The following is a 27,993-nucleotide window of genomic DNA, read 5'->3' on the forward strand; positions in this document are numbered from 1 at the left end:
ATGGATCAGCCTGTGCTGCAAACCCAAGGTCAGCACCGTCAGCATCATGGAGCTCGCAGGAACCCATCATTGTGCCTTGCCATATGGCTAACCTCATGAGCTGGCTAGCTTCCCTGACTAGGCCGCAAATCCAGAGCAGAAGGCTTCATCCCCTGCCCCAGGGCCCTTGCTTTGTTCCTTTCCAGGGAGAGAGAGGTGACTCATTTAGTAGGCTATTTCTCTGTGGTTTGTTGGTGTAAAATGGAAAATCTATGTTCATGCTGGTGTACTGTGAGGTCATGGCCTGGCCCTGCTCTTGCCAATAGCTAGCTGTGTGGAGTAGTCTACCTCACTAGCTCTGGTTTCAGTGTCCATACTGAGCTACAATTGGGACAGATGTTAACAATCTAACGTCTTATGATTCCAAGTAATAAACAAGCTTACTCTTAAAAGGTAAACTGGTACCTTTTTAAAAGGTAAAGCTTGAATCTTATCCATTGTTGAGAGACCGTGTGTCTTTACTCAACCTTTGCTGCGGTCATCTTGTCTTTATCTCTGTGTGTGTGTGCTGAATCTATGTGCGTGTGCTTGTGTATGTGCACATATGTATGCGCATGGATATGTACTTGGATACAAGGCCAGAGTTTGACATTGGGAATCTTCCTTTATTGCTTTCCACCTTATTTTTTGAGACAGGATCTCTCACTGCACCCAGCTCATCAATTCAGTTAGAGCGCCAGACCAATGACTCCTAGGCATTGATCCTTTTGTCTCTGCCTCTCCAGCCCTCAGAATGCAGGCAAGTGCCGCTGCAGCAGGGTTTTTCCAAGCGAGTACTGGGAATCCAAACTCAGGTCCTCATGCTCATGTGGCAAGTACTGCCAATTGGGAGCCTTAGCCTTTAGCAGCTGAGCTGAATGTATCTCCAGCCCCAGTCATGTCTTTCCCATCTTCTGCCATGTTTGATACAAGTACAAGTCTTCAGGCAGCATATACTAAGGGAATTGAGAAAGAGAGATTTTAGCAGACTTGTTCCTTGTCAGTACAAAGAGCAGACACTTGCTTCATGTATCTTTCTGGATTCAGAAAGATCACCAACTGGTAAAGGGCAACTGTAATATGAAACATACATACAGAAACCAAACACTAGAATTATTTTTTTTAATTCCTGACTAATTTCTTACTGATAATAGTAAGCAAAAGATGATAGGGTTTTTTTTTTTTTTTGGTTTTTCGAGACAGGGTTTCTTTGTATTGTTTTGGAAGCTATCGGTCCAGCCCGGCCTCGAACTCACAGAGATCCGCCTGCCTCTCGCGCTTGGGCCACCACCGCCTGGCGATGATAGTTTTTTTTTTTCCAAAATTTGGTACAATGTTTCCATTTTTAATGGCTGTTGTTCAGTTCCCTCACACATTCCCCCACAAGGCAACCCTTCTCTGCATAAGTCTTCAATGCTGAAACAGAGCAAAAGTTAAGAATAATGATTCTCTATCATACTTTGGTCAGGGGCATCTCAGAAGTTCTCTCTCTCTCTCTCTCTCTCTCTCTCTCTCTCTCTCTCTCTCTCTCTCTCTCTTGGCTTTTTGAGACAGGGTTTCTCTGTATTGCTTTGGAGAAGCCTGTCCTGGAATTTGATCTGTAGACAGGCTGGCTTTGAACTCACAGAGATGTCTCAAAATCAAACAAAAATATATATTATGTTTTCAACCTAAAAACAACAAAATCTACTATGATAATAACAATACAAATGATAACTACTCAATTTTGACAGGATCTTGACTAGGGAGAAGTTGTGGCATATGTTTTCAGTGCCTATTTCACCATCCTTTCTTGCTAAAATATCCTTGCTCTGCCCTGTGGCAATGTTCCAAGGTAACGAATGAATCAAGACTGGCATGAACTTATCATTATGGCATTCTCTTCCCAGCCCCCCGGCAGTAAGGAGTGACTGTATGGTCCAGTTCTGACAGGAATTGAGGGCAAGAAAGCTAGATCAGAGAGGGCCTTGAAGGCCACAGGGGGAACTTTGAAACTTACTTCTTAATCAAGGATAATTAAAATCAGAACCTTAAACAGCTTGACCAAAAATATGTAGTAGCTGCTAATTTGAGCCTAGGCTTTGGCTTTGTTTACGTTTTGTACTTTTTGTATTGTATACAACCAAAAACACTCATTAATTATCAATGAATGTTAGAAATAAAGAAATAATGACAACTGACAGGATGAGCCAATATAACTATATATATATTTATATATGTGTGTGTGTAGAATTGAGAAGATTGTGGACAATCTATTTCATTATTAAAAAACAAATTTCATATTTGAATTAAGACTGCTCTACATGTATTCATAATTTTAATCCCAGCATTGAAAGAGGCATTAAGAAATTACACAATTCCTCCAAGCACTTGGGAGGCAGAGGCAGGCGGATCTCTGTGAGTTCGAGGCCAGCCTGGTCTACAGAGTGAGTTCCAGGACAACCTCCAAAACAATACAGAGAAACCTCGTCTCGAAAAACAACAACAACAACAACAACAACAACAAAAAACAAAACAAACAAACAACAACAACAACAAAGAAATTACACAATTCCCATTCACTGCCCGTGCCTTTCAAAGAAAGGCCCTGGTTTTACATGTGACTGAGGATTTTGTAATTCAGAGTGTTGGTTTCAGAAAACCAAGTAACATATACCAAATCCTTCTATGGATAAAAGAAATCTCATCATAGAGACACACTGGTATTGGACAAGCAGAAGAAAACCCACTACTGCAAAGCACAAAGTCTCCAGATGCTGCAGTGACTGCTGACCCTGTCGAAGTGAGACCCTTATTTTGGATAATTCTGCTGTCCGCAGGTGGGGAACATTGCCTTGTGATTGAAGACAACATTTATCAAATTAAATATTATAATCAATACAAACACAATGAAAACAGAAGAAAACATGCATAGAGTTTGAGTGTGGGAATACAACATAAATATGCCCAATAACGTGGAGACACAACTACACGCACAAATGCAGAAACACACACAGCACAATACTCATTGTCGGACTAGACAGCAATCTTTTTCCTATGCTAGGTCCTAGTCAGGAAGTATGACTTCCATTCTTATAGAGGAACTGACCCTTTGTGAGTACACTGTGCTGTGCCTTCTGCAGAATGGGAGCAAGCCATCTTGCATTCATAAGAGGTTCCTGTCCAACAGCATCGGCACACACTGCTCTACACATTGTGAAAAGTGTGACAGAAATGAACAAAGACATAGAAGAGCTGTCACTGTCCTGCAGGACACACTGTATCCTGGTTAATGTTCTTCAGCACATCCCTCCATGTTTGTTTTTTTCCAAGACAGGGTTTTTCTGTCCTTAAGTTTCTTAATCCATCACAGGAGGACTTGCTGCATTCCATCGTTGGGCTGTTACTCACAAACCTTAGGAATAAAAAGAAAGATATGTGTACTCCAAGTCATATTTGATTAGGGCTTCACACCTAATACCTAAGAATGTTAAGATTACAAGGATTTTGAGAGAAAGATTCTGCTTTCTCCATAAAGAACCACATTGGATACAAATCCTATTGTTTTCATCCTTATCTTTAGAAATTAGACACCCTCAACAGTAGATGAAGACTCATTACTGAGAACAACTGACTATTGAGTGTTAAATCATAGACAGGACATATATATCACTACCCTACCTCCCAAGGCTCCAAGAACATTTCAGAAGAAGGGGCAGAAGGGACTGAAGAGCTGGAACATTGGGAGGAGCGTGAAACATTGTCTTCTAGATTTTCAATGACTGTTGTACCAGCAAACTCACTTGTTTTATGCACAAGACCTATCCAAGATGGGGGTCCACCAACACTCTGTCATGATAGGGAGGGGCTCCTGAGGTCCCATTTCTCCTGCGGAACTATTTGTGGTTAGTTGTGTCTTGGAGAGGGGAAGCTGTTTTCCTCAGTGGTGTAACCACTGGTAAGTTGACTATGTTCTGGTAAACACTCCCTACCTATGCTCACACAACCCTAATTAGACTCAGTGGTTGACAAGCAACAATAATAATAACACAATAAATTAAAAACCAGAGTAAACACAGAAAAAATGACATGAAAATAGGAGGGTGATCTATTGGAAAGAAGGGGTTCAGTGGGAGTGGGAGAGTGATGAGAGAGTATTAGGGGTGATGGAAATGACTAAGCACATTACATATGTGCACAAAATCATCAAACAATGAAAAATAGAAAACCCAGATGCCCAATATCATTTACAATTTGCATAGATACTTGACTGTAAGAAGAGAAAACTTTGTGGACCAGAAGTTCTTCAAAGGGCAGCTGCCTGCAGCATGGTTTTTGTTTGAGTATTGTTTGGATATGGGAAAGAAGTATCATAATCTTCAATCCTGTTGTAAATGAAGAAGGTTTAGCTGAACTGTTCAGGAACTTAAGAAAAATCCTGATGCATTCTTATTATTCAGTTTTGTCAGAGAAAACATTTTCTCAAGTATAGTATCTAATTGCTGAAATAAATGTAAAATGTAAAATGTAAAATAAAAGTAAAATGTATAAATGATTGTACTCTCTGACCAAACAAGTACTATTTCTGAGACCTTAATCTAAGAATGTAATTACAAAAGAAAACCAACAGTATACATACTCTGTGAGTGTTTGTGTGTGTGTGTGTGTGAGAGAGAGAGAGAGAGAGAGAGAGAGAAAGAGAGAAAGAGAAAGAGAGAGAAAGACAGAGACAGAGACAGAGACAGAGAGACAGACACAGAGACATAGGCACCATGGGGATTAAACCCAGGGCCTGGTACATGTTAGGCAACCACTGTGTGCTGGTTAGTTTTACGTCAACTCCATAGATGTTAGAGTTATTTGAAAGGAGAAAACCTCAATTGAGAAAATGTCTCCATAAGATCGGGCTTCAGGCAGTAGGACAATTTGTTAATAAATGATTGATGGAAAAGGGCCCAGTCAATTGTGGGTATAGTCATTCCTGGGCTGGTGATCTATAAGAAAGCAGGCTGAACAAGCCATGAGGAGCAGGGCAGTAAGCAGCACTCTCTATGGCCTCTGTATCAGCTCCTGCCTCCGGTTCCTGTCCCTAAGAACAGTTTCTTATCTAGATAGAAATTTTATTTCAAATTCAATTTAGGAAAATACAAACACATGATAATAAAAATTAATTTTTCTATTTTTTTATCCCTTTTTTTCAAGACAGGGTTTCCCTATGTAGCTTTGGAGCATATCCTCAAACTAGCTCTTGTAGACCAGGCTGGTCTTGAACTCACAGAGATCTGTCTGTCTTTGCCTCCCAAGTGCTGGGATTAAAGGTGTGCGTCACCACCACCCGGCTCCTTTTTCCATTTCTTATCTTTCCATCTGGTGTCAGCTTTGTTCTATACTAAAGTATCAATGCCAAGTTTTAGATTTCATGCTGGTGTATAAAACAAGAACCCACTGGGCTAGAGAGATGGCTGGGTGGTTAAGAGCACTGACTACTTTTCTAGAAGATCAGGGCTCAATTCCCAGCACCCACATAGCAGCTCACAACTCTCTGTAATTCCAGTTCCAAGGGACCTGGCAGTCATAGCAAAAGACCGATGCACATAAATAAATTTTTTTTTAACAAGAAAGAAATAAAAAGGGAACTCAGCCTTTGACCTTCTAATGGTAACGATACTTAGCTTCATTATATAATATCATCAACAAAGCTGCATTAATACAGACACCAACAAACAAACAAACAAAAACCCAGAAATCAGCATGGTTAATTACCCAATGTGCTCACAGCATCCTCCTATAAGAGAGGGACTGATAATGAACATAACTATAATTTCTTTCCTTTAGAATCAATATGTTTTTATAATGATATGAAAACAAAAAATTTTTAAAGGGAACTAGATGGTTCTGTGGATAAGTTGCTTTGTTACATTAACATTGGGTAATGATTACATTTTACTTCAAGCTTCAGATTTCATTAGGACTACATTATACATATAACTTTATATAGACTTACAGAGGTGGTTTGAAAGAAAATGGCCCCCAAAGGGAGTGGCACTATTAGGAGGTGTGAATTTGTTGAAGTAGGTATGGCCTTGTTGGAAGAAGTGTGTCACTGTGTGGGTGGGCTTTGAGGTCTCCAATGCTCAGGTTATATCCAGTGACACAGTTCACTTCCTGTTGCAGAACTCTCAGTTACTTCTTGAGCACCGTGTCTGCCTGCATGCAGCCATGTCCTCCATGATGATAATGGACTAACCCTCTGAAACAGTAAGCCACCCTAAGTAAATGTTTTCCTTTATAACAGTTGCTGCGGTCATGGTGTCTCTTTACAGCAATACCTTCCCTGGGTTATTTACCTTTTTATTTATGTATCAATTTTATTACCTTATCACAATCATGACTGTATATTCTTATAATGAAGAATTTGCTGAACAGGGTTACACAAAGTGAAAAAAAATCCAGAGTCCACATTTGACACCTTAGAAAGGTCACCCTGGTGTTATAAGGCTCAGGGCTAAAGCAGGTTATGCTGGGGGTCCTTCTGGCTGGAAGAACTTGGTGAGGTAATGGATTACTATATAGAGCACAGTAATTTATCTGGGCAATGGAAGACTACCATCAATCTTGGTGGCAAGAAAAGTGGATCTGTTTCCAAGTTTTATCTCTTCTAGTGTTTCTGCTATTATTATTTTACCCCTATCTTGAGGTATCTAGCTAGCCTTGAGGAGAATAATTCTCATCTATCTCCGGACGCAGGCAAGAAAGGTGTGTGGGTGTGTGTGCATGCGTGTGCACATTGAATCCCACACACAGACATATACTACCTTGTGGGTTCACAGCACTTGCTGCAACATGCCAGTTGTTCTTGGTCCTTGTGGACAGATGACAAAAGAAGGATTTGGAGTGGTATGGGTATAATGCATCTGAGGAACATGACCAAAGTGTCCTCCGTCTTTATTGTTAGACAGATCCTAAGGCTTAAACTCCAGTATTTGACTTAGTCACTAAAAGAACTGAGCCCACGCTCTGGCCATTTTTGGGAAGACAGATGTTAGTATCTGGGCACTAAAACATCCTGAGCCCTCTCACTGGGCCAGAGAGCATCTTGTCTTTCTCAGATAAGTAGTTCTGGCTCAGGGTTATCACTTATAAATGCCGAGCAACTTACATTACCCACCACTCTTCATCTACTTATGTTGGTGGGCTGGGCTGCATTATGGGAGGCCTACCTTCCCACAGAGTAACAGATGGCAGGTGGGATGGCAGTGGCTGGATGGCAGGGGTGGGGGTGGCAGGGGTGAGATGGCAGGATGGGGCAGCAAGGTTGGGGCATCAGTGTGGGGTGTCAGGGTGGGGTGCCAGGGTGGGTGGCAGACTTGGTAAGGATTATTAGTTCTATTTATATGAATAACATGTAACATGGTCCTAAAATTTCCTCAAAGGGCTTCCTGTCTATGTAAAGGGCTGACCTTACAACCAGGAACAGTCAGGATCAATGGGAGGCCCAGATGCTTGCATGACCAGTCAGAGAAGAACTGTTGAAGAGAGGGTTAGCTTAATTCCTACCAAGTGACTGACATGTGGGCTACAGCAGGGTTTTCTCACCCTAAACCCTGCTTCATTCTTCCCTTCTGTTGAGGCTAATGATTTGATCTGTGTAAGCCACAAGAATCTTCTTCCTTTTTTTGAGATAGGATGTCACTCTGTAGCTTAAGTTATCTTTGAACTCATGACGCTCCTTCCTCATCTATTTGAGTGCTATGATATAGGCATGTGCTATCAGTTCAGCATAGGAATCATTTTATTTTTATTTTTTAAGATTTGTCTTTATTAAATGGCTGAGAGGCACTTGAGAAAGTGCTCAACATCCTTAGCCATCTGGGAAATGCAAATCAAAACAACTCTGAGATACCATCTTACTCCTGTCAGAATGGCTAAAATAAAAACACCAACAATTTATGCTGGAGAGGTTGTGGTGAAAGGGGAACACTCCTCTACTGCTGGTGGGAGTGCCAACTTGTACAGCCACTTTGGAAATAAGCATGGAGATTCCTCAGGAAAATGGGAATAAACCTACCACAAGATCCAGCAACTCCATTCTTAGGCATATATCCAAAAGATGCCCATTCATACAACACTATGTTCATAGCAGCATTATTTGTAATAGCCAGAACTTGGAAGCAACCTAGATGCCCCTCAACTGAAGAGTGGATAGAGAAAATGTGTCACATTTACACAATGGAGTACTATTCAGCAGAAAAAAACCAATGGAATCCTGAAATTTGCAGGCAAATGGATGGCACTAGAAGAAACCATCCTGAGTGAGGTAACCCAGTCACAAAAAGAGAAACATGGCATGTACTCTCTCATATATGGATTTTAGACATAGATCTGGGGAGTGCCAGCCTACAATCCCATGGCCAGAGAGTCTGGGAAACAGAAACTTCATTTAGTGGCTGATGGAAGCAGAGGCAGACTCCCACAGCTAAGCACTGAGCTGAACTAAAGAAATCCAGTGACAGAGAGGGAGGATTGATGAGCAAAGGGGTTAAGACTGGGCTGGTTTAACCCCCAGAAACAGCTGACCTGACAAGGGTTAGCTCTTGAATCCTAGACTGATGGCTGGGATTCCAGCATGGGACTGATCAAGACCCACTGAATGTGGGTGTCAGTGAGGAGGCCTAGGTAATCTATTGAGCCTTGGGTAGTAGATCATTATTTATCCCAGGTATACAAATGGACTTTGGGCACCCATCCAACAATGTGAGATGCACTCTCACCCTGGACTCTTGGGGGAGGGTCTAGGCCCTGCCCTGGATAAAATGACAGACTATGGACACCCCCATGGAGGGTCTCACCCTCCCTGGGGAAATGAGTGAATATTGAAGGGGTTGGTGGGAGGGTATGGGAGGAGGGGAGGGAAAGGGAGAGGGACCTGGAATTGACATGCGAAACAACCTTGTTTCTAATTTAAATTTAAATAAAAAATAAAATATAAAAAAATATTTGTCTTTATCTTTAGGTGTGGCGGCATATGCCTTTAATCCTAGCACTATGGAAGGAAGAAACTGGTGGATCTTTGTGAGTTTGAGGTTGGCCTGTTCTATACAGCTAGTTCCAGGCCAGTTGGGGCCACATAGTGAGATCATTACTCAAAAAGTTTTTAATTTATTATTTGTGTATGTGTGTGTTGGGGGTGGAAAGAAGAGGGAAGGGAGAGAGGAAGGAAGGGAGAGAGGTACACATGCATGTGGGTGCCAGCAGGTCAGAAGAAAGTGTCAGATCTCTTGGAGCTAGAGTTATAGGCAGCTGCCCAGTGTGGGTGCTGGGTACTGAACCCCAGTCCTCTGCAAGAGTAGCAAATGTTCTTAACACAGCCATTTCTCCAGCTCCCTCCTATTTTAATTCTTATAATTCAAATCTCGCTGCTAGATCTATAGTTCTGTCCTCCCGGAATGGTATTCCAATTTCCTTGTGTTTCTTTCTACTTTCTCTACAGAAAAAAATTTAAAAATCACGTCTCAGGTGGGACCTTCAGTCATGATTTAGTCATGGCCAGTCATAGTATGCCATTTTTTGGCCAAAGTGATAGCTTTAGCAAGTCATGTGATCACAGAAAGCTCAATGCAAAAATCTTCCCTAGATCGTTTCAGCTGAGTTCAGTTGAAAAATTACTTTAAAAAGTACTGTTGAAGTCTGGGTATATAACCTAGTGATGCCCAGAATATGTATGAAGTCTGGGTATATAACTTAGTAAAGCCCAGCACATGTATGAAGTCTGGGTATATGACCTAGTGAAGCCTAGAACATGTATGAAGTCTGGGTTTAATCCCCAGCACCACAAAAAAACAGACCTGTATAAAATAAGTACTTTGACATCTAGGAAGTAGTAAAGATAATGCAGGAACATCCAGCTCCCCATGTATCCACTGATGGCCATCCTGGAAAAGTTAAGCTATCACTTTACATTGATGCGGACAGCATATTATCATGTTTGTGGATAGAATGAGCTTGATTTAAAAATAAACTCAAACAGAATTATGGCAGAGCCCTGACAATACTATTCTATCCCCTTACTCCAGCTGAGCCTAAAGCTATGGCCACCTCTGGATTTTCTTTTCACTGGAGCCAGATTTAGGTAGTCTTCTACAACTTTCAGGAAAGTAGTATTTGAAAAAGAAAAACTCCAGCTTGGTTTACAGAGCTAGTTCCAGGACAGCCAAAGTTACATAAAGAAACCCTGTCTCAAAAACAAAACAAAAAAACAAACAAAAAACAAAGAAGAAAAATAACCTCCTTCCCCAAAACCCAAATAACCCAGAAACTTTATGAAAAGTATTTAAGAGAATAAAGAAAAAGGGAAGTTCCAGATATATTAAAATCATTTCCAGCCCATTTTGTTAGCCTTCTGCTATGAATTTAAGCTAAATAACATTAAGAGAAGCAACAGAGTATTTCCAAACCTAAAGCTTTCTGACAAACAAAACGATCACGATCCAGACAGGCACTGTATCCCTATTCTCAAGCAAAGGATGAATGAATACAGTGTCTCCTTGTTGGAATTTGTGCACACTGACATTGGAATGCAATGAACTGTTATCAAGATTCTTTTTCCTCCACCATCCGATTTGATAGAACAATATTTACCTGTTTGCTTCTCTAATTCTTGCTTGACATCTTCATATACTTGAGAAAGGAGATCTTCTTCAGATCTTGTTCCATCTAGGTAAACTGAGAAGTGAGAAATAGCAGTTCAAATATGCTGTGGAGCAATCCTTCTGTACACTGTGAAAAGGTGTTGCTCTTGTTAATAAAAAGCTGATTGGTTGGTAGCTAGGCAGGATTTTTGGGATAGACAGGGTGCGGGGAAGAGGAGTGGCGAAGTCTGAGGAGTGGCCAGCCAGACACAGAAGAAACAACATCGGGAGTTGAAAGGTGAGGTAAAAACCATGAGCCTCAGGGCAGCACATAGATTAATAGAAAAGGGTTAAGTTAAGTTGTAAGAGTTAGTTAGCAATAAGCCTGAGCCATTGGCTGAGCATTTATAATTAATATTAAGTCTTTGTATCCATTATTTGGAAGGGGCGGGGAGCAGGTAAGAAAAGTCCGATTAGAGAAATGTTAACAGACTTATTAGTAGAGGATGCCTTGGCATTTCTTTAAAACACCAATAGCTTTCACTAAAGAACCCAGAACTATGACCTAAGGAAGAAGGGAGGGAGGGAAGGAAGGAAAGAAAAGAGAAAGAGGCTAAGCATTATGCACACTCCAAAGTAAATGAACTAACTTAGGCTCATTGAGCTCCTGAGAGTTAGATTTACAAGGCCCCTTCCAAAGGTTACATCAGCAGTAACAACTGCTGGAGACAAAGGACTCCTCCATGCCCAGAGCAGCCAGAAGGTTGTATAGGCAGCTCCAGGGATTCTGCTTGAGGAGGTGTTGCCATGGTGACATGCAATTGTTTTTGAGTCACCATGCTCCTTTGAGTAGTCCCAGTGAAGTCACTGCTCACTGAGCTGGATGTGGGTAAGTTTCTCTGGTTTGTTCTTGGTGCCTGACTGATGCTCAGTACATATCAGGAGACTGGCCCAAAGAGGAGCAATTCAAAACGCATGCCCAACTGGGATCATCTGTGAAGCTTTTAAACTACGTGTCAGTCTGGACTTTACTACACACTACCGAAATCAGAAGTTACATATTTTCAATAAAGCTGGCATGAACACTTCTGGAGAAAAAGAAGTTACCTGGGTTAAAGAAAATAGGACCCTCGAGTCATAAAACAGCCAGGATGAGGAGGTCTGAAGGGAAGTTGCCTGCTGGAGGTGTGAGTGGCCAGCGGCAGAGGAAGGAACAGCGTAGGAGATGAAATCTTGGAGAAAGAGTATGCCTTGGTGTCTTTGGAGATTTTTATCCCAAAGAGCCAGAAGCCATGAACTGGGTGCATTTAACACGGTGTCCTGGATTTTTTTTTTCTGGTGCTGTGATAAAACACTCTAACCAAAAGTAACTTGGGGAAGAAAGAGTTTATTTGGCTTACACTTCGAGATCACAGTTCACTGAGGGAAGTCAGGGCAAGGACTCAAGGTGAGAGCCTGTCGCACGAACCATGGAGGATGCTGCTTACTGGCTTGCTCTGTGGCTCGCTCAGCTAGTTTTACTCTACAGCCCAGGCCCAACTGCCTATGGTGGCATTGCTGACAATGAATGGAGCCCTCACATATCAATCATCAGTCAAGCCGATCTGTCACAGAGATGGCCACAGGCTGATCTAACCTAGGGAATTCCTCAATTGAGGCTCCCTCAGATGACTCTAGGCTGTGTGAATTTGACAGCTGACATTAACTAGGCCAAAGAACAAGGACAAAGTTAGACCTGGAGTTTAGATGGCGGGAGGGAAGGAAGGATGTAAGAGGATGATTCTCCTACACAGCACAGCAGCCACTGGTGCAGCACAACCCAACAGCAGCTCAGAGATGGATTCTGTGTCCTTTCTACACAGATCTGAGGCCTTCCCTGGAGGCCAACAGGCTCCATCCAATAGGGACGAGTCTCCTTTGCTCTGAAACCCATGCCAGTCTGATTCCTCTGTCCTGTTCAACAGGCTTATGCCACTGTCTCCCTGTGAGCACTATACACACTCCAGTGACAGTCTCTTAGCTCAAGGCCCAAGTATTCAGATTGCCTCTCAGGTACCTGAATCTTATTCCTGAAAAACACATGTGCAATCCTTCCTTACCTATCTACAACTCCTTCATGTTTTCTCCCCACAGATGTCACCTGCTAGTTCCTTCGACACTTTTATGCCCCAGTTCTATAGAGTACTTGTGTTCCATACTGCTACCTCTAAATCTACCCTTCCGATCATGAGACATGTTACTGAAAAGAATATGTACCAGCCACGACTGTGTTTAAAGCCTGTCTGCAGAGAGTGTCCCAGTTCTCCTACGACATCCTATTAGCATTAGAGGCCCTGGCCCTTGCCAATAGCAGCAGCAGCAGCAGCAACCCAATCTCCCCTTGCTTTTCTCTTTTAAAAACACAACAGCTTCTTTTAGGTATTGCTCATGCCTTCCTGTCTTGAGGCCTTTTATCTATTCTTTCCATGGTCTGGATGACAGTCATTCCCCCTAACTTAACCCAGCCCCTGACCCAAGGCTAGCTAAACTCACATGAGTTTCGTGACAGATAGCTTTCTCAGGGACTTTGAGGTAGGCAGACTCCCTGGTACTCAATATCTGTGCTTACCTGGGGAAAAGACCTGTTCGTAAAGTACACACTTTTAGTGCGGTTTCCTGGTGAAACCTCAGCTGGGTGAGAGTAGAGACTGGCCTCCCTCACCTTTCACCACCACAGGCAACATTCAGGCAAGGTTGGTTCAATGAATGACCAAGTGGAATCTGGCAAGATGGACAAGAACCACCAGGAGAAAAAGAAACCAGCCAGAACCAGTTGCAGAAGAGGGGAACTCTGAGATTGCCTGAGTGTCTCTTTAAGAACCCCTTGAGAAAAATATTTTCCAAGTAATCCTTTCTGTGCTTTGACAAAATGAGAAGTTAAAGGCCTTAAGAGAAAGTGGGGAGGTACCTACCAATCTCCCAGGTGATGGTGTTCATTTCTTGTCTGTGCTTTAGGTACATGGGCCACACGTGACCATCAAAGTACCCTGGAGGGTCAGGAGGCTCATATACCCTTGTACTGGAAAAACATACAGGAAACTTGATGTTCATACAAAATTATGATTGACAATGGAAATGAATCATGGTCAAGATAATGTGAAAATCACTCATGTTAACTCTAAAGAGAGATTACTTTCTTTTTTGTTTTTTAAACTCAATTGTACTGAGAAAGATGGCAAAATGGATTTGGTTCTCTCAACAGTAACCCTGTAACTCATTAACATTCATAATTACCTTTTCTCAGCCTCCTGTGTTTCATAAAAGGGTTATGGAGCAAGTACAAGAAAAAATAAGGAGTGAAATATGGAGAGGCTGGCTTGCTCTCTTATCTGGCGGGTAGTCTCTGCAGCGACAGCAGAGCATGGGCAAGGAGGGTGAGGAGGACGCCTGACAGGATGACCCCAGCCCTTCTCCTTAGAGGAGTTACCGTACACGTGATGAGGACTTTCAGAAAAAACGTTTGACACATGAGTAGGGTTGCTCAATAAGGCCACTTTCTTTGTTTTCCCTGTATTCCATCTTTTGGATAACAGCACACAAAGATGGTTTCGAAACATACCTCCGCCTCCTCTTACATTCTTCATATGGAACGGTCAGGAAGTAACTTCTGTTCCATATGGTGTCCAGTGGTCTAAGACAACAACACACTCAGTTAGCAAGGCTCTCTCTCCCCCACCCCTGCATTCCGTCAGGTTGGTAGTAGAGTGGCAAGGCTTACTTATAATTAAAGAGAAGGAAACCTTCGATAATTAAAATGGGAACCCTCTGAGCACTTTCCAAGGCTGCCGGTCCTGCAGAGTGCCCTGGGTTTTCCATCCAACGTGAAATGGCTGACATCATTTTGTCCATGTTAAGAGCTTCAAGCACTGAAACAAACATAAGACACATGAAACTAATACAGCAAACATTTTTTAGGTGGTCAGCTTTTTGCAATAAGTATCTCCAGAGCTCTATAAATGTGTGACATAGCAGAATTTCATTTATCCTTCAAGGTTTCTAATAATAGATACCTTTTTTTATTATTATTTTTGAGACATGGTTTCTCTGTGTAATGTTGGAGCCTGTCTCAGAACTGCCTCAAACTCACAGAGATCCGCCTGCCTCTACCTCCCAAGTACTGGGATTAAAGGTGTGTGCCACCAATGACTGGCTCTAATAATACTTTAAATACCCAATTAAAACACTAGTAGAGATATATTTGAGTGGTATATCTGAGACATTTTTATTATGGAAAAACAAAGATGTACAAATGTAAAATATAATGAATAACATGCCACTATTTCTAGCTGTTAATTTTTAAAATTTGTGTATGGGGGGGGTCAGAGGACAAATTGAGGGATTCATTTCTTTCCTTTCACCACAGGGATCTTAGAGATGGAACTCAGGTTATCAGGCTTGTCCCCCAGCCCTTGACTACCATAAATCCCCAGCTGACTATCCCATCAGCTCCTTCCTGATACTGAAAAATTTTTAAAAATTATGGAATTGGAGACTAAATCCAGGATTTTGGGTGTATTAGGTAAGCACTCAACTACTGAACTATATGTCCCCAACAAGATCTTTAAAAATAAAAATTAAATTAGTGCTGGAGAAATGGCTTGGTGGTTAAGAGCACCCAATGTTCTTCGAGAGGACACATGGTTAATTCCCAGCACTCACATGGTAGTTCACAGCTGCCTGTATTTCTAATTTACAGAAGACAGAATAAGCTATAGTTACACTTGAAGGATAAATAACACATCATAATCTATTTGGAAAGTAGCCACTATTAATAATGAAGGATCTCTAACACATGAAAAACCTTTTTATGTTTATGGGTGTTTTGTCTGCTTGTACATCTGTGCATGTGTGTTCAGTGCCCACAGATGCCCGAAGAGAGCATCAGATCCCCCAGAGACTGAGGCTGCATAATACAGTTTTAAGCTGCCATGTGGGTGCTGGGAATTGAATCTATCTGCTAGAAGGGCAATCAGTGGCTTAACCACCAATCCTACATCTCTCTAGTTCTACATGAAAACCTTTTCAAAGTTATGGGATACAGATGTCATTTTAATCCATGAACTGTGCAACTTCTAGAGCTATCAAGTATGACTCTGGAGAAGCAGAACAGGTATTCCTCATGCATGATCTTCAGACCAGCCTGAAGATTTTCCAGACACAGAAATTCTCAGTCTCATTCCTGGACCACTACCCACACCACATGCCCTCACAAGTGTTTGCACCGTAAAGTTTTGAAGTGTGGGTTAATTAATTTAATAGAGATAATTGAGATTTTCTTCTGGTTATGCTGCTGGTTTGGCTAAGTGCCACTTTTCCCAGGAAACTGCCAGTTTCATCAAAGTTTACAAATAAATATCATAAGAATATCCATAATTTAGGTAAGCACACAGGTGCAGACATACCAGCAGGCAAAGAACTAAGGCTTCTTTTCAACATTTGTAGGATGTTTCCCATGTTTGCTATTGTAAGTTGTACCTCCCCTCATTATTTCTTGATTTGTTTAACTTCTGAAGGGGTCATTCACATTCTTCAAACAGGTGTACATCTCTCAATGTGAAGTCTTCAATATTATGTCTCTGAGTTCTTGTTCCTCTTTTAAATTCTACAGGTAGAGATATTAGGTCTTTTGCTAGAGTAATTTCTACCGCATCTTCAAATTATGGATCTTTTTCTCTCATGCTTATTTTTCCAGTGAGCCTACCCAGAGAGCTGTAAGATTTTGGGTTATTACACTTTTTTTTTTTCAGTTACCAAATTTCTTTCAGGCTCCTTTTTCACATTTCTATTTCTTTCTCCAGACATTGAAGTTTTCTCCTGTTTCAAGTCTATCTGCAGCTGCTTGCTGATCTTTTGTTTTTCAAAGCCACTTTAAAATGTCAGACAATTTTGATAGTGCCGTCACACCGTCACAGAACTGATATTTATTGGCTATTATTTTTCTAATTCAAGTTGAGACTGTCTTGCCTCTTTGACTGACATATACCTTTCAGGTATGTCCTGATGATCTAGGGTGCTGCTGGGTATTCAGGCTACTATTTAGTCTTCTTATTTTGCAGCCAGATACTCTGAAGCGTACCCAGGTTCAGAGGGGCATGTGTGTTCAGTGTCCATATGATACTGGGTGGGTGGGAGGGGGTCATAGAGGGAAGAAAGCATCATGGCTGCTGCACATGTTCCACTGTTTCCAGGCTGACACAGCCTGGGTGAGCAAGATGGAGGGCCAGCCTACCCTGTCTCATTCTGACTCTGCTGCCCCCAGTTTGGAAGTTTGGTTCATTGTCCGGCTCTGCTAAATCTCTTGTGGGTGATGTAGAGGCCAAGTCCCTCCAACATTGCTAATGGTAGATGAAGATCTTGGGGTATAGCCTTCCACTGGTCCTGTGAACATAACAGGGGAGTAAGACTTTCCCTTTGTGCCTAGCTAAACTGGGATAAAAGGATACTATATTCCGGTAACTACCCTTCTTCTAGTCCTTTGATTATAGATGTCTTGGTGCTTTTTATGCCCATTGATGGTTCATGCTGCATACATTTCCAGCAATCCAGGTGGTATATGGGAGAAATAAAGAAAACATAGTGTCCCATTTAGGGTTTCTATTGCTTGAAGAGACACCATGACCACAGCAACTCTTAAAAAGGAAAAAAAATTAATTGAGGTGGCAGCTTACAGTTTCAGAGTTTTAGTCCATTATCATCATGGAGGGATATAGTGGTGTATACTGGCAGACACTGTGCTGGAGAGGTAACCAAGTGTCCTATCTTGGCTTGCAGTCAATAGGAAGTGGTCTGAGTATCACACTGAGGGAAGCTTGAGTAAAAGAGATCTCAAAGCCTGCCCCTATAGTGACACACTTCCTCCAAGACCATACCTACTCCAACAAGGCTACACCTCCTAATAGCGCCACTCCCTTTGGGGGTCATTTTCTTTCAAACCACCACACACAGGGAATCATACCCACATGATCCCTGGAGTCACAAAGTCCTCAGCCAGTATGCTGTCTTCATTTTCAGTGTTCTCTTCTTTGTTAAATTGTATCACAGGTTTTGGCTAAATGAATGAGGACCAAGGTCAAGGGGACAGGGAGTTACTTTTCTATGTTTCCTAGTGATTTATCTTTTAGTCCACGGAATCCATGTGTCTTGCTTCACACAAGATTTGATAATACATGCAGATGGAAAAAATGGGTGAGAGTAGGGATGAAATATAACTGCCAAAGGGCTCATTGCGTATAAAGCTGGTAATAAACTCATGACCATTTATTACAGTTTTCTGTCTACTTCTGCATATGTTTGAAACTGTCCATAAGAAAAATAATTTTAAGTAACTTAAAAGTACTGTCCTTTCCTACTCACCCTCTATTTATAGAACTGAAATGTGGTTTGCTATGACTAGAGCACCTCTCTGCTCTTATTCACTTCTGTGTTGGGTACTCGTTCTATACACCCACTGGGTTCAAGTTGGCTAAATAATATACAGTTAGTGAATTTTTTTTCAGCTAGTTATACTAGCTAAGAAGTGTGTCTCCTTGAAAAATCACAGATTGCGGTCTCATGCCCAGTATGCTGGATTATGATCCTACTTGGAAGTGCATAAATGAGGTCACCTTACATAATTAGTTAGGCAGCAGGGCAGGTACCTTCTGTGACATGACTGATGTCACTATAAAAGGTGGAAATTAAGACACACATGCAGATGGGGAGATGTCACGTGAAGGAAGGATGTAGCAATGCAGCAAAGGCCCGGGTGTGGCACAGAATCCACTGTCTCTCGTAGCCTTCAACAGCAACCAACCCTGACCGCATCTTCACCACAGATCCCAGCCTCCAGAACCGTGGGGGCAGAACCCTTCTGAGGTTTAAGCCATCCAGTATGGTATAGATTTGTTAACTCAATTTTATAAACTGTCATTTAAGTGGTTACAAAGGTGTCGAGTCTACTTGGACTCATTTTACATTGCTACACTTACCTGGAAAGTTTGATTTGTTTTCGCTAAAGATAGACTCTTAGGTGTAGGACATATGAACTTATGGTAGGAACATTCCAAGGCATTTGAGCAGCATTATCTGTGTTAGTTTGTAATTCCTTATAATGTGCACGAGGGTGATTGCTTTGTTGTGAGAATGTCATTATCCCTCTGTTACAATTCTTTGTCTACTTCAGAACCAGAGGAAAGGTGACTGCAATTATCCCATGCTTTTTGGAAGGGTTATTCACATGCTTCTAGCACTTTTCCTAGTGAAATACTACCTTCTTATTAGCTAGTTTATGAGAACACCCCAGTGAATGGGAAAAATAAGGCTTCATCACTGCTGAAATTCTTTTTTCATTTTCTCTTTATAAAATGTTTTCTAAGTTTTGGAAGGAATAAAAGAAACAATGTATCAAGATTGAAACTTGCCGGAGAACAGCAAAGAAAAGGACTTGGTCTGAAAGTTACTGTATGTCTGTAAGAACTGCCATATAACACTGAATCCTGGGATCCTGAAAGGAGAAGATAAAGAACAGGACATTTTAGGAGAGGCCTTTGGTCTCTATATACATACTAAGGAGAGCCTGTTAGTTAGAAAAGACAGTAAAACACAGACTCTACTATGTTAGTCTCTACAGGAACAGAAATGCTTTCTGGCTGACTTTGATTCTTTGTCTTCCAAACAGTGTCAGCCTGGGTCAAGAGAATAAAGTGAATATAAAAAAACATTCTAAGATTTTCTAAGTAGCAAAACAAACAAACGTGCTTCCTGGTGCTTTGCTACCAGGAAGGGGAAACTCAACACATGAAAGCTAAGTCTGATGTGGATGAAATATTCTGGTGGGTGAAGGCCAAAGCAGTAAGCAGAGCTAGTCACATTTGCCAGAGTCTGGGATCAACATGAGGATGGCAAACCTACCCCGTGCAGGCTTCTGGAAAAAAAACTACCGTCCCAGTATTGGGTTTGAAATATAAATCTCTGGGAAAGTTTCTATTTACTTAAATAGCTGAACAGAGATTTAAAAACCAAACAAACCCTACAAAGGCAGGCTTAAAGTACAGCAATATTTAAACATTCAAAACAAACTATTCGTGTGTGTGTGTGTGTGTGTGTGTGTGTGTGTGTGTGTGTGTGTGTGTGTGTGTGATGTGTTGGGGGAGGATTGCATGCCATAGCACACTTGTGGACACCAGAGGACTATTTTATGGAGGCAGTTCTCCCACCTTTACAAAGGCTCAAGGGAACTAAACTCAGGTCTTCAGGCTTGTGCGACAAGTGCATTAACCAAGGGATCCTTTCTGTCCACCCCATTTAAACATTTAACATTATGTTAATAGAGATATTTGGAAAAGAAAATGAATATAAAGTCACAATATTTTACAAGTGACTCTACTTACCATCATACTGCAAAAATCCATTTTCATCTATGTCTATCTCAGACTCCGGCTGGAAAAACAAAACAGAGTGGAGGGCAATTAAAAAGATCAATTAAAAAGATAAGCCTTTAATAAATGCTTTGGATAGTGATGAACAAGAGCAAAGACGGTCACTGACAGATGGTGCCACCTAGGGGCAGGTAACACTACTGCAGCAAGTTTATCCTCAGCCAAAGCTTTAGGATATAATTTAATTAACGTTGTTATTAAATCTTTTTGTGTTAGATAAATTACCTAAGAAGCTTCACAATACCTTGAAGAAGTCATCCTGAGATATTATGCTGCAATTGGGAAGGTGTTTCTGCAAGTTCTTAGCCAGAGTTGTCTTCCCACCATTTGTCACGCTGAGCCAAACAAAAACAAAAACAAACAAACAAAAACAGGGGATTCAAGAAGACATTAGGGAACATGGAACATTCTTCAGCAATATTTTTAAAAGGATATTTAAAACTATTGACTGCTTGAGATAAAAAGTCTCATTTCACAGATCATGTTTGGTTTTGCAGGCAAAAATCACAGGTTTGAAAGATAAGCTGTCCTAATAGTAACAGACAGATGACGGATGGAGAGGCAAGTGACAGATGGGTAAGTGAAATGGACACTAAAACTTCAAATCACAGATGCTGTGCAGGGAGCAAAACAATGCTTTGACTATCTAAACAGCTGCATGTTTGATACACACCCCAGAGAATATCCTTGTCACACCTTGCTGCAAGTATATAGATCTGCCCATTGTCACTGCGATTCTTTCAGCCACACAGGAAAAGAGAGGAATGGTTTATTAGAAGCCGGTCCATGCATGAGCCCACATTTCCTGTGGCAGGCCTCTTTTTCCTCTCTCTGTAGCTGGGGCCCATGTAGAGGTTCAGGGTTACTTCTCCTATCAGGTCAGTTATTTGTTCCCTCTGGCTGAACCTTGACATCTGGAGGCACAGGTACCCAACTAACTTGTGTGTCCTGTTTCTTTCTAATCTGCTGATGAGGGGGCATTTCTCTAGCCAATCTTTTTTCCTTTTTGTGTGTGTGTTTTTTTTTTTTGAAACAGGGTGTCGCTCTGCAGTCCACATTGACCACCTAACTGGGTACCTCAGGATGCCCTGGAATTTACAGTGAAACTTTTGCCCTAACCTCCTGAGTGTTGGGATTACAGGTATCAGCCACATGCCTGGCTAATTCTATCGTTTTTTGCAAAGAGGTGATTGGCTCAGAGCTCAGTCACACCCAAAGGGTCCATGAAAGAATTCAGGGTCATTATGAATTTGAGAGGAAAGGGATTACAGCATTTTCACTAAATTCTAACAGGAAATTAGCAGCTCCTTTTATTGTAAGTAGTACATTACAGTAGTGATGATACCTGTGACTTGGGCATCTACAAGAACTGCACCCCCTTTTCACTCTGAGATGTAGGAGAGCAGGTATCTTGAAGAATCACAGGTGCTCACTATTGTTTCAAGCTTACAGATGCTGTTTATTAGACTAGCAATGAGCTATCAAGAGGTCACAGATTTGTTTACAAATATTTTATACTTGTATGTTGATACAATTGATTTTCTTTGTATTTCTATATTTCATTTTGTGCATTTAAGTTCACCCTGAAAAGAGGCCACAATCTCACCATACCCCAAATGTTCATAGCACAAAGCTCCTGACTATGTATCTATTGCCAAGAACCCACGATTAGTTCTGGGTGAGATCAACCTGACAATGTTTATAACCTAAAGGGAGAAATATATTCATCAAAAGTACTTGTGACACTGGGCATGGAGGTGTGTGCCTTTAATTCTAATACTCAGGAGCCAGAGGCAGGTGGATCTCTTGTGAGTTCAAGCCCACCCCAGTCTAAAAAGTGAGTTCCAGGCCAGCAAGGGCTACATAATGAGGTTCTGTCTACGTTTAAAACAAAAACAACACCAAACCACCAAAAAGACCCATCCCACCAAACAACAACAGCAGCAACAAAACCCAAACAAAATGCTTATTGTATATAAGCAGGGATTAGGAAGTTGCTTACCGCAGGAGTGGGAAGCAAAGTTTGACTACAGCAAGGCTGTCAGTGTGTCGTTCCTCCTCCTCCCCCGTCCCCCCCCAAGAATTGAACTGGTAGTTGTCTACAGGAAAATTAGAAGATTGTAAATAGGGCATGATGGCCTACTATGGGAGAGTGGCAGTGAGTGTGAAATGAAGAGGAGGACAATAGCAACCCAGGTTTGGCTTCCAGCAGACAGGAGCCACAACGAGGTGATGTCCAATTCACTCTCAGTTTGCTTTGTTGTTGTTTTTTCCTTTGTCTGATGCTGGGGTCAGAACCTAGGACCTCACACATGCAGGCAAATGCTCTGCTACCCAAGGACACCCAGTGCCATCCGATTTCTAACTGATGCCTGCACGATGTTACTATAATACCTCAACAGATTACCTCCCGCAAATTGCATTTGTAATATTTCAATTGATAGTACAGACTGACAGACACAATGCGGTAGCAGGACAAATAGTATCTTTCCAGTTGCCATTGATGTCACATTTGCACATCAGCCTCTGGTGTCACAGATCAGATGGCCACGCAATTTAGAATACTTGTGACAGAGGGATTCGTGGTTAATATTACACAGGGGCAACACAAGCTAGCCTAGGCAAATAGTACACCTGGTTACCCTATAGGTGGGGGAAGAGGACTGGAGGAAATGAAGCCTGTTGTACTCCCAGGTCAAAAGCTGGGCATAAAAAAAGAAGGGAGTGTTATTTTTTCTGACACCACGCCAGAGCACCCACATGGGAAATAATCACCCTCAACCAAAGGACTGACCTGTCAGGCCTCATGCCCAGTGTCAGCTCCAGTAAACAAATGGAAATGTTGGCAAGAGTGATGGCCCCACCTCTTCCTTCCCCGGGAAACCTTGGCCCCTCCTACTGATGGCCATGCAGCAGCACTCCTCATGGGACTTGGGACTCTCCACAGCTTTCTCCACCATGTTCACATGAAACACCTTCGGGACATCTGGAGTGTCTTGCCAGCTGTTTATGGAGGAACTACTCACCCGCCAATTCCAATGACAAATGTTTTCATAATTGGCCTTGGAAATCACGTCTTCTTAATATTTTCTAAAATATAAACACATAAAATATAGTCATTATCGTTTGGCTATCTAGGGTTAGTTCTGAAAAGCAGTATCAGTTGAGGGAATCAATGGCCTCAACCCCATATTCCCCACTGTCTGGCTTCCTGTTGTCAACAGCTGATGTTTTCTTAGGGCCTGTAACCTAATGTCATGCTTCTGTGACCTATTTCTCTGGGTTACCTTGTGGTAACTATTCTTAGCTGTCAACTTGACTATATCTAGAATGAACAAAAAGCCAAGCAGCTAGGCACATCTGTGAGTGAATTTTTTTTTCTAACTTAAGTCATTTGACGTGGAAAGACCCACTTTTAATCCACATCTTCTGAGTGGGAAGATACAGCTTCTGCAGGCAGCCTGTATAAAGGACATGAAGAAAGAAGAGTGCTCTGAGGGGAGTTGGTGGCGCATGCCTTTAATCCCAGCAGTCGGGAGGCAGAGGCAGGAAAATCTCTGTGAGTTCAAGGCCAGCCTGGTCTACAGAGCTAGTTCCAGGGCAGCCTCCAAAAGCTGTACACAGAGAAATCCTGTCTCAAAAAATCACAAAGAAGGGTTCCCTTTTTACTTGCTTGTTCTTGCTGGCAAGCCCATTCCTTTGCTGATATTAGAGCCTATTTCTTTGGGATTCTTGCATATACTGAAGACAGCTGAGACATCCAGCCTCATGGATTGACAGACTACTGGATTCCTGGACCTTCTGTTGGTAGACAGCCATTGTGACTAGCTGGACCATAGCCTGGAAGCCATTTTAATAAATCTCCTACATGTTTCTTTTTCCTATAAGTTTCGTTCTTCTAGAGAACTCTAAGATTCCTCTCCATGCCCTTCCTGCTTGACTAATAAAAGAAGGCACTGCCACCAGTGGCAGAGACAAGCATTAGTTGGTTTGTCTCTCATTCCACTCCCCGCCTCTCTCTGAAAAGCTTCACTGCTACACTGGGCTGACATAAATCCATTTCTAGAAAGGTCAGGAAGGAAACTAGATCAAGTAAGCAAACACCTTCCTATCATCATCAGAGGCTCTGAAATGCTTCACTATCAAGAGTACAAAAGGATGTTGCACGTGGGCTGGCTTGTCAGGTTTTGATGGATAAGCCATGTCATTCATATTGATGTGCTATTGAAAAGTCATGCATTTGCTGTGTACAGTTATTGGAAAATACTGGTCCCCTTCCTGCCCAGCATATTTCTGCACACACATCAGAATACTGCCTCAATCACATAGGGTATAAGTAATGACTGTGGCTGTGGTGCTAGAAAGACTTAACGGGGTTACCTGTGTGGAACTCTAGCAATTCAGAGATGAGGGGTGAGGTGGAAGGCACTATTGTAAAACCTTTGGGTAAGAGGGGTGGAATTGCAAGGTTGTGTTTTCCCTCCCAAATCAAAACAGCACCCCCACCACAAAGCCCGATGACCTGAGTTACTCACTACTAGCCTGGGGATAGGAGCTCCATCCCCAGAACTCACATGGAAGGAGAGACCTGACCCTTCAGAGTTGTCCTCTGACCTCTGCACACATACATGACACTCATGTGCCCACTTATATACTGAAGAACTAGCAAAAGTTTAAAACCCAGGCACCCAGGTCTACATTAGTTAGCAACCTGGGACTATGCAAAGCAGTGTTTGGGTAAATGCTGGACTTATCTCACCAGCACCAGCAGGTGACGATGCAGGAGGGGAGGAGAACAGGGCCATGGAGAAATTAGACTGGGGCCAGGCTGAGTGGCCAGTTGAACAGTGAGCAGCCTAAAAATCCCCGAAGCTGTCCATGTCAAAATCTGCTGCATATGGACAATCCACTCCACGTTCCGACATGGCACCAGCAACTTTCATTTCATTATATGTTAGGGCCTCCTTAAGTATGATTTGAGGGGCTGGAGAGATGGCTCAGAGGCTAAGAGCACTGGCTGCTCTTCCAGAGGACCAAGGTTCAATTCCCAGCATCCACATGGCAGCTCAAAACTGTTATTTCAGTTCTGGGGACCCTATGTCCTCACATAGACATACATGTAAGCAAGACACCAATGCATATAAAATAAAAAAATAAATGAACCATTTAAAAAACAAATAAATATGGCTTAAAACTCAAATTTTGAACAAATTGTAATGAAAAGTTGCCAAGTGCTTTAATCCCAGCACTTGGGAGGTAGAGGTAGGCAAATCTCATTGAATTTGAGGCCAGCCTGCTCGACAAAGGGAGTTCCAGAACAGCCAGGACTGTTACACAGAGAAACCCTCAACCCCCCCATTCTCCCCCAAAAAGAGTTGCCATGTGTATATGTTTGCTTGTTTGTTTTGGGAGCTTTTCATGTGGCTCAGCCTGGACTTAAAGTGACGACGTAGTGGAAGATGGATGACCTCATTGATCTTCTTGCCTCTTCCAGTCAAGTGGTAGGATTACAGGTATCTGCCTCTAACTCTGCCCTTGCAACAGAGTATGCCATGAAGCACACACAACTTGGAACAAAGATGAACTGTAAATCTTATGAGGTCTCTGGAGATGTTTCTTTTGAACATCCAGAGGCCTTTTGAACTCTCCAGCGTCACGAAATCAGGGTGTCCTCTCTCACCTTGAATCTCCTGTAGTATTTATGCAGTTTCTTTTCCGCAGCAGCCAAGACCCTTTTCTCGAGGAGCAGGGAGAACAGCCTGAGACAGGAGCAAGCCTTTACTGAGTCCCTTATATTTTTTCAAATTATTTATTATTAATATCATTTTGCAACAGACTCTCACTATGTAGGTCTTCTGGTCAGGAACCTGCTATAGTCAAGGCTGCTTCCGTGGCAAGGCTACCTGGGATCATAGGCATGTATCACCAAGTCTGGCTCATTTGCAGAATTTTTAAAAATACTTTTGGTTTACTCTCCTTGAAATGTTGAATCTTCTTCACAGTTGGCTCATGTTTACATTTTTCTATTCCACTTCTGAACATGGCTTCCTTTGAATTCTAAAGTACAGAAAGATTCCCAGGGGCACATGAGGAATCAGCAGGAACTCCACCACAAATCTGAGAGACGACAAGGGCAAACACGTGTGCTCTTCAGATGAGTTTAAGACATGTTTTCAAGATTTCTGTCTCCTGTGTTTTATTCAACAGTGACATGATACTCTCCCAAAGACAGGACAATCTCCTTTTTTACAACTTTGATCCCTTTTGGTAAACAGAAATCTCTCACAGCTGCAGTCCCTAGTAAGCACAGCCTGGGAGTATGGCCACTATGAAGCTCCTCGTAACCTATGCCTCTTCAAGTCTCAATCACTTTTTAAGGAAACTAACCTTCAGTAGGCACTTTGACACTCCATTTTTGAAGGTTCTTTTATTTATTTATTTAAATTTTTTATTTTTAAAATTAAATTTAAGTTAGAAACAAGGTTGCTTCACATGTCAATTCCAGGTCCCTCTCCATTTCCCTCCCCTCCTCCCATGCCCTCCCACCAACCCCTTCAATATCCCCTCATTTCCCCAGGGAGGGTGAGGCCCTCCATGGGGGTGTCCATAGTCTGTCATTTCATCCAGGGTAGGGCCTAGACCCTCCCCCAAGAGTTCAGGGTGAGAGTGCATCTCTCATTGTTGGATGGGAGTCCAAAGTCCATTTGTATACCGGGATAAATAGTGATCTACTACCAAAGGATTAATAGATTACCTAGGCCTCCTCACTGACACCCCCATTCAGGGGGTCTTGATCAGTCCCATGCTGGATTCCCAGTCATCAGTCTGGGATTCCAGAGACTGGGCTGGTTTAACCCCCAGAAACAGCTGACCTGACAAGGGTTAGCTCTTCAAGGTTCTTTTATAAAAAAATATTGCTTTATTACATTTATATTTATGTTGTATGCATGTATGTGGACAGGTACATGCTACAGCTCACCACAGTACACATGCAGAGGTCAAAGGTCTACTTGTAGGTGTCAGTTCTCTTTGCACCTTGTGGTTGCTGAAGACTGAACTCTGGTCATCCGGTTTGGCAGCAAGGGCAGTTGAACCATTTTGCTGATCCTGTAGTTTCTTATGTAATCAGTATTTTCATTTTTATTTTTCTTTTCTCTAATATATAATAGGCATAATATTGTGGGTTTATGTGTGCATGAATATAAAATCATGAGATGAGTTGTTAGGTTAGGCTTGAGCAACTTTTGTAAAGTACCAGACAGTATATAGTTTTGATGTTGCCAGTAATTATTCAACTCTGAAATTGTAATGAGAAGGCGGCCAAAGTCAATGCATAAGAACCAGCATGGTGTGTTCTAAGAAAATTTTATGGACTCGGAAATCTAGCTTCTCCTAACTTTCTCATGCCACATTCTTGGAAGGCTTTACAAAGCCAGGTAGCAAGTGGGTTGGAGTTTGTTAACCAAATGTTGCAGAAAGGAGCGTCCTGTTCCGTGGGAACCAACACCCGATTGCCCTACCAGCAAATGTGTGATCACCTAGAGCTAGCGACTTTACAGTAAAGGGCGGTCTTAGGCGCGCGAGTCCCAACGCGGTTTCCCTAGACGCAATCATGTTCCAGGTCCCGCGCAGGAGACTCTGGAAGGTGCCCAGGCCTCGGCGCGGCTACGCAGAAGACAGTGAGTACTCACCGAAGTGGGTTCGAGTCCTCCCCAGCAGGGCCGCGGAACAGGTCACACGAGGGTCTCAAGGGAACCACTGCCTCGGACTGCGCAGCCCTCTACGCGCTTTCTTGGTCCTCACCAAGCAAGGCCTGGGGGCGTGGCCACCACAGGGCTCCTCCCCCACGGAGAAGGGCGGGGCCCCAGTGCTCGGGAGCAGGCTGGACCTTCGAGGCTCCGCCCGGTTCCCGG

At 42.4% G+C, this 27,993-nt stretch overlaps 1 protein-coding gene across 4 annotated transcripts; it reads right to left on the reverse strand.

The window, feature by feature from the left end:
- Positions 1–623: 623 nt before the first annotated feature.
- Positions 624–27,910, reverse strand: Nmrk1 (nicotinamide riboside kinase 1). Of its 4 annotated transcripts, none has more exons than XR_001196380.3 (10): positions 27,772–27,910; positions 23,107–23,170; positions 20,325–20,415; positions 20,033–20,081; positions 14,383–14,530; positions 14,224–14,295; positions 13,577–13,683; positions 10,636–10,719; positions 3,107–3,412; positions 624–974 (listed from the first exon to the last, which is right to left on the reverse strand). XR_001196380.3 is itself a non-coding variant. In XM_021225466.2 (10 exons), exons 3-10 carry the CDS (start codon positions 23,133–23,135, stop codon positions 3,405–3,407), a joined length of 588 nt encoding a protein of 195 aa, XP_021081125.1. In that variant the 5' UTR covers positions 23,136–23,170; positions 25,761–26,197; positions 27,772–27,896; the 3' UTR covers positions 624–3,404. The 4 variants fall into 4 exon arrangements, 3 of the variants coding, with proteins under 3 accessions (XP_021081125.1, XP_005063833.1, XP_021081127.1); XM_021225466.2 differs by adding an exon at positions 25,761–26,197 and having other exon boundaries at positions 624–3,412; positions 27,772–27,896; XM_005063776.4 differs by having other exon boundaries at positions 624–3,412.
- Positions 27,911–27,993: the final 83 nt, after the last annotated feature.

The sequence above is a fragment of the Mesocricetus auratus genome, unplaced genomic scaffold (assembly GCF_017639785.1).
Source record: "Mesocricetus auratus isolate SY011 unplaced genomic scaffold, BCM_Maur_2.0 Super-Scaffold_4256, whole genome shotgun sequence".
Lineage (NCBI taxonomy): Eukaryota > Metazoa > Chordata > Mammalia > Rodentia > Cricetidae > Mesocricetus > Mesocricetus auratus.

Coding starts and splice junctions, on each gene's coding strand:
- Nmrk1 (XM_005063776.4), bottom strand. CDS start 23,135: ATGAAAACATTTGTCATTGGAATTGGCGG. Junction 14,531..20,032: donor TGGATTTTTGCAGTATGATG/GTAAGTAGAGTC, acceptor TGTTTGTTTCAG/TGCTTGAAGCTCTTAACATG. Junction 14,296..14,382: donor TTCCTTCTCTTTAATTATAA/GTAAGCCTTGCC, acceptor TTGTTGTCTTAG/ACCACTGGACACCATATGGA.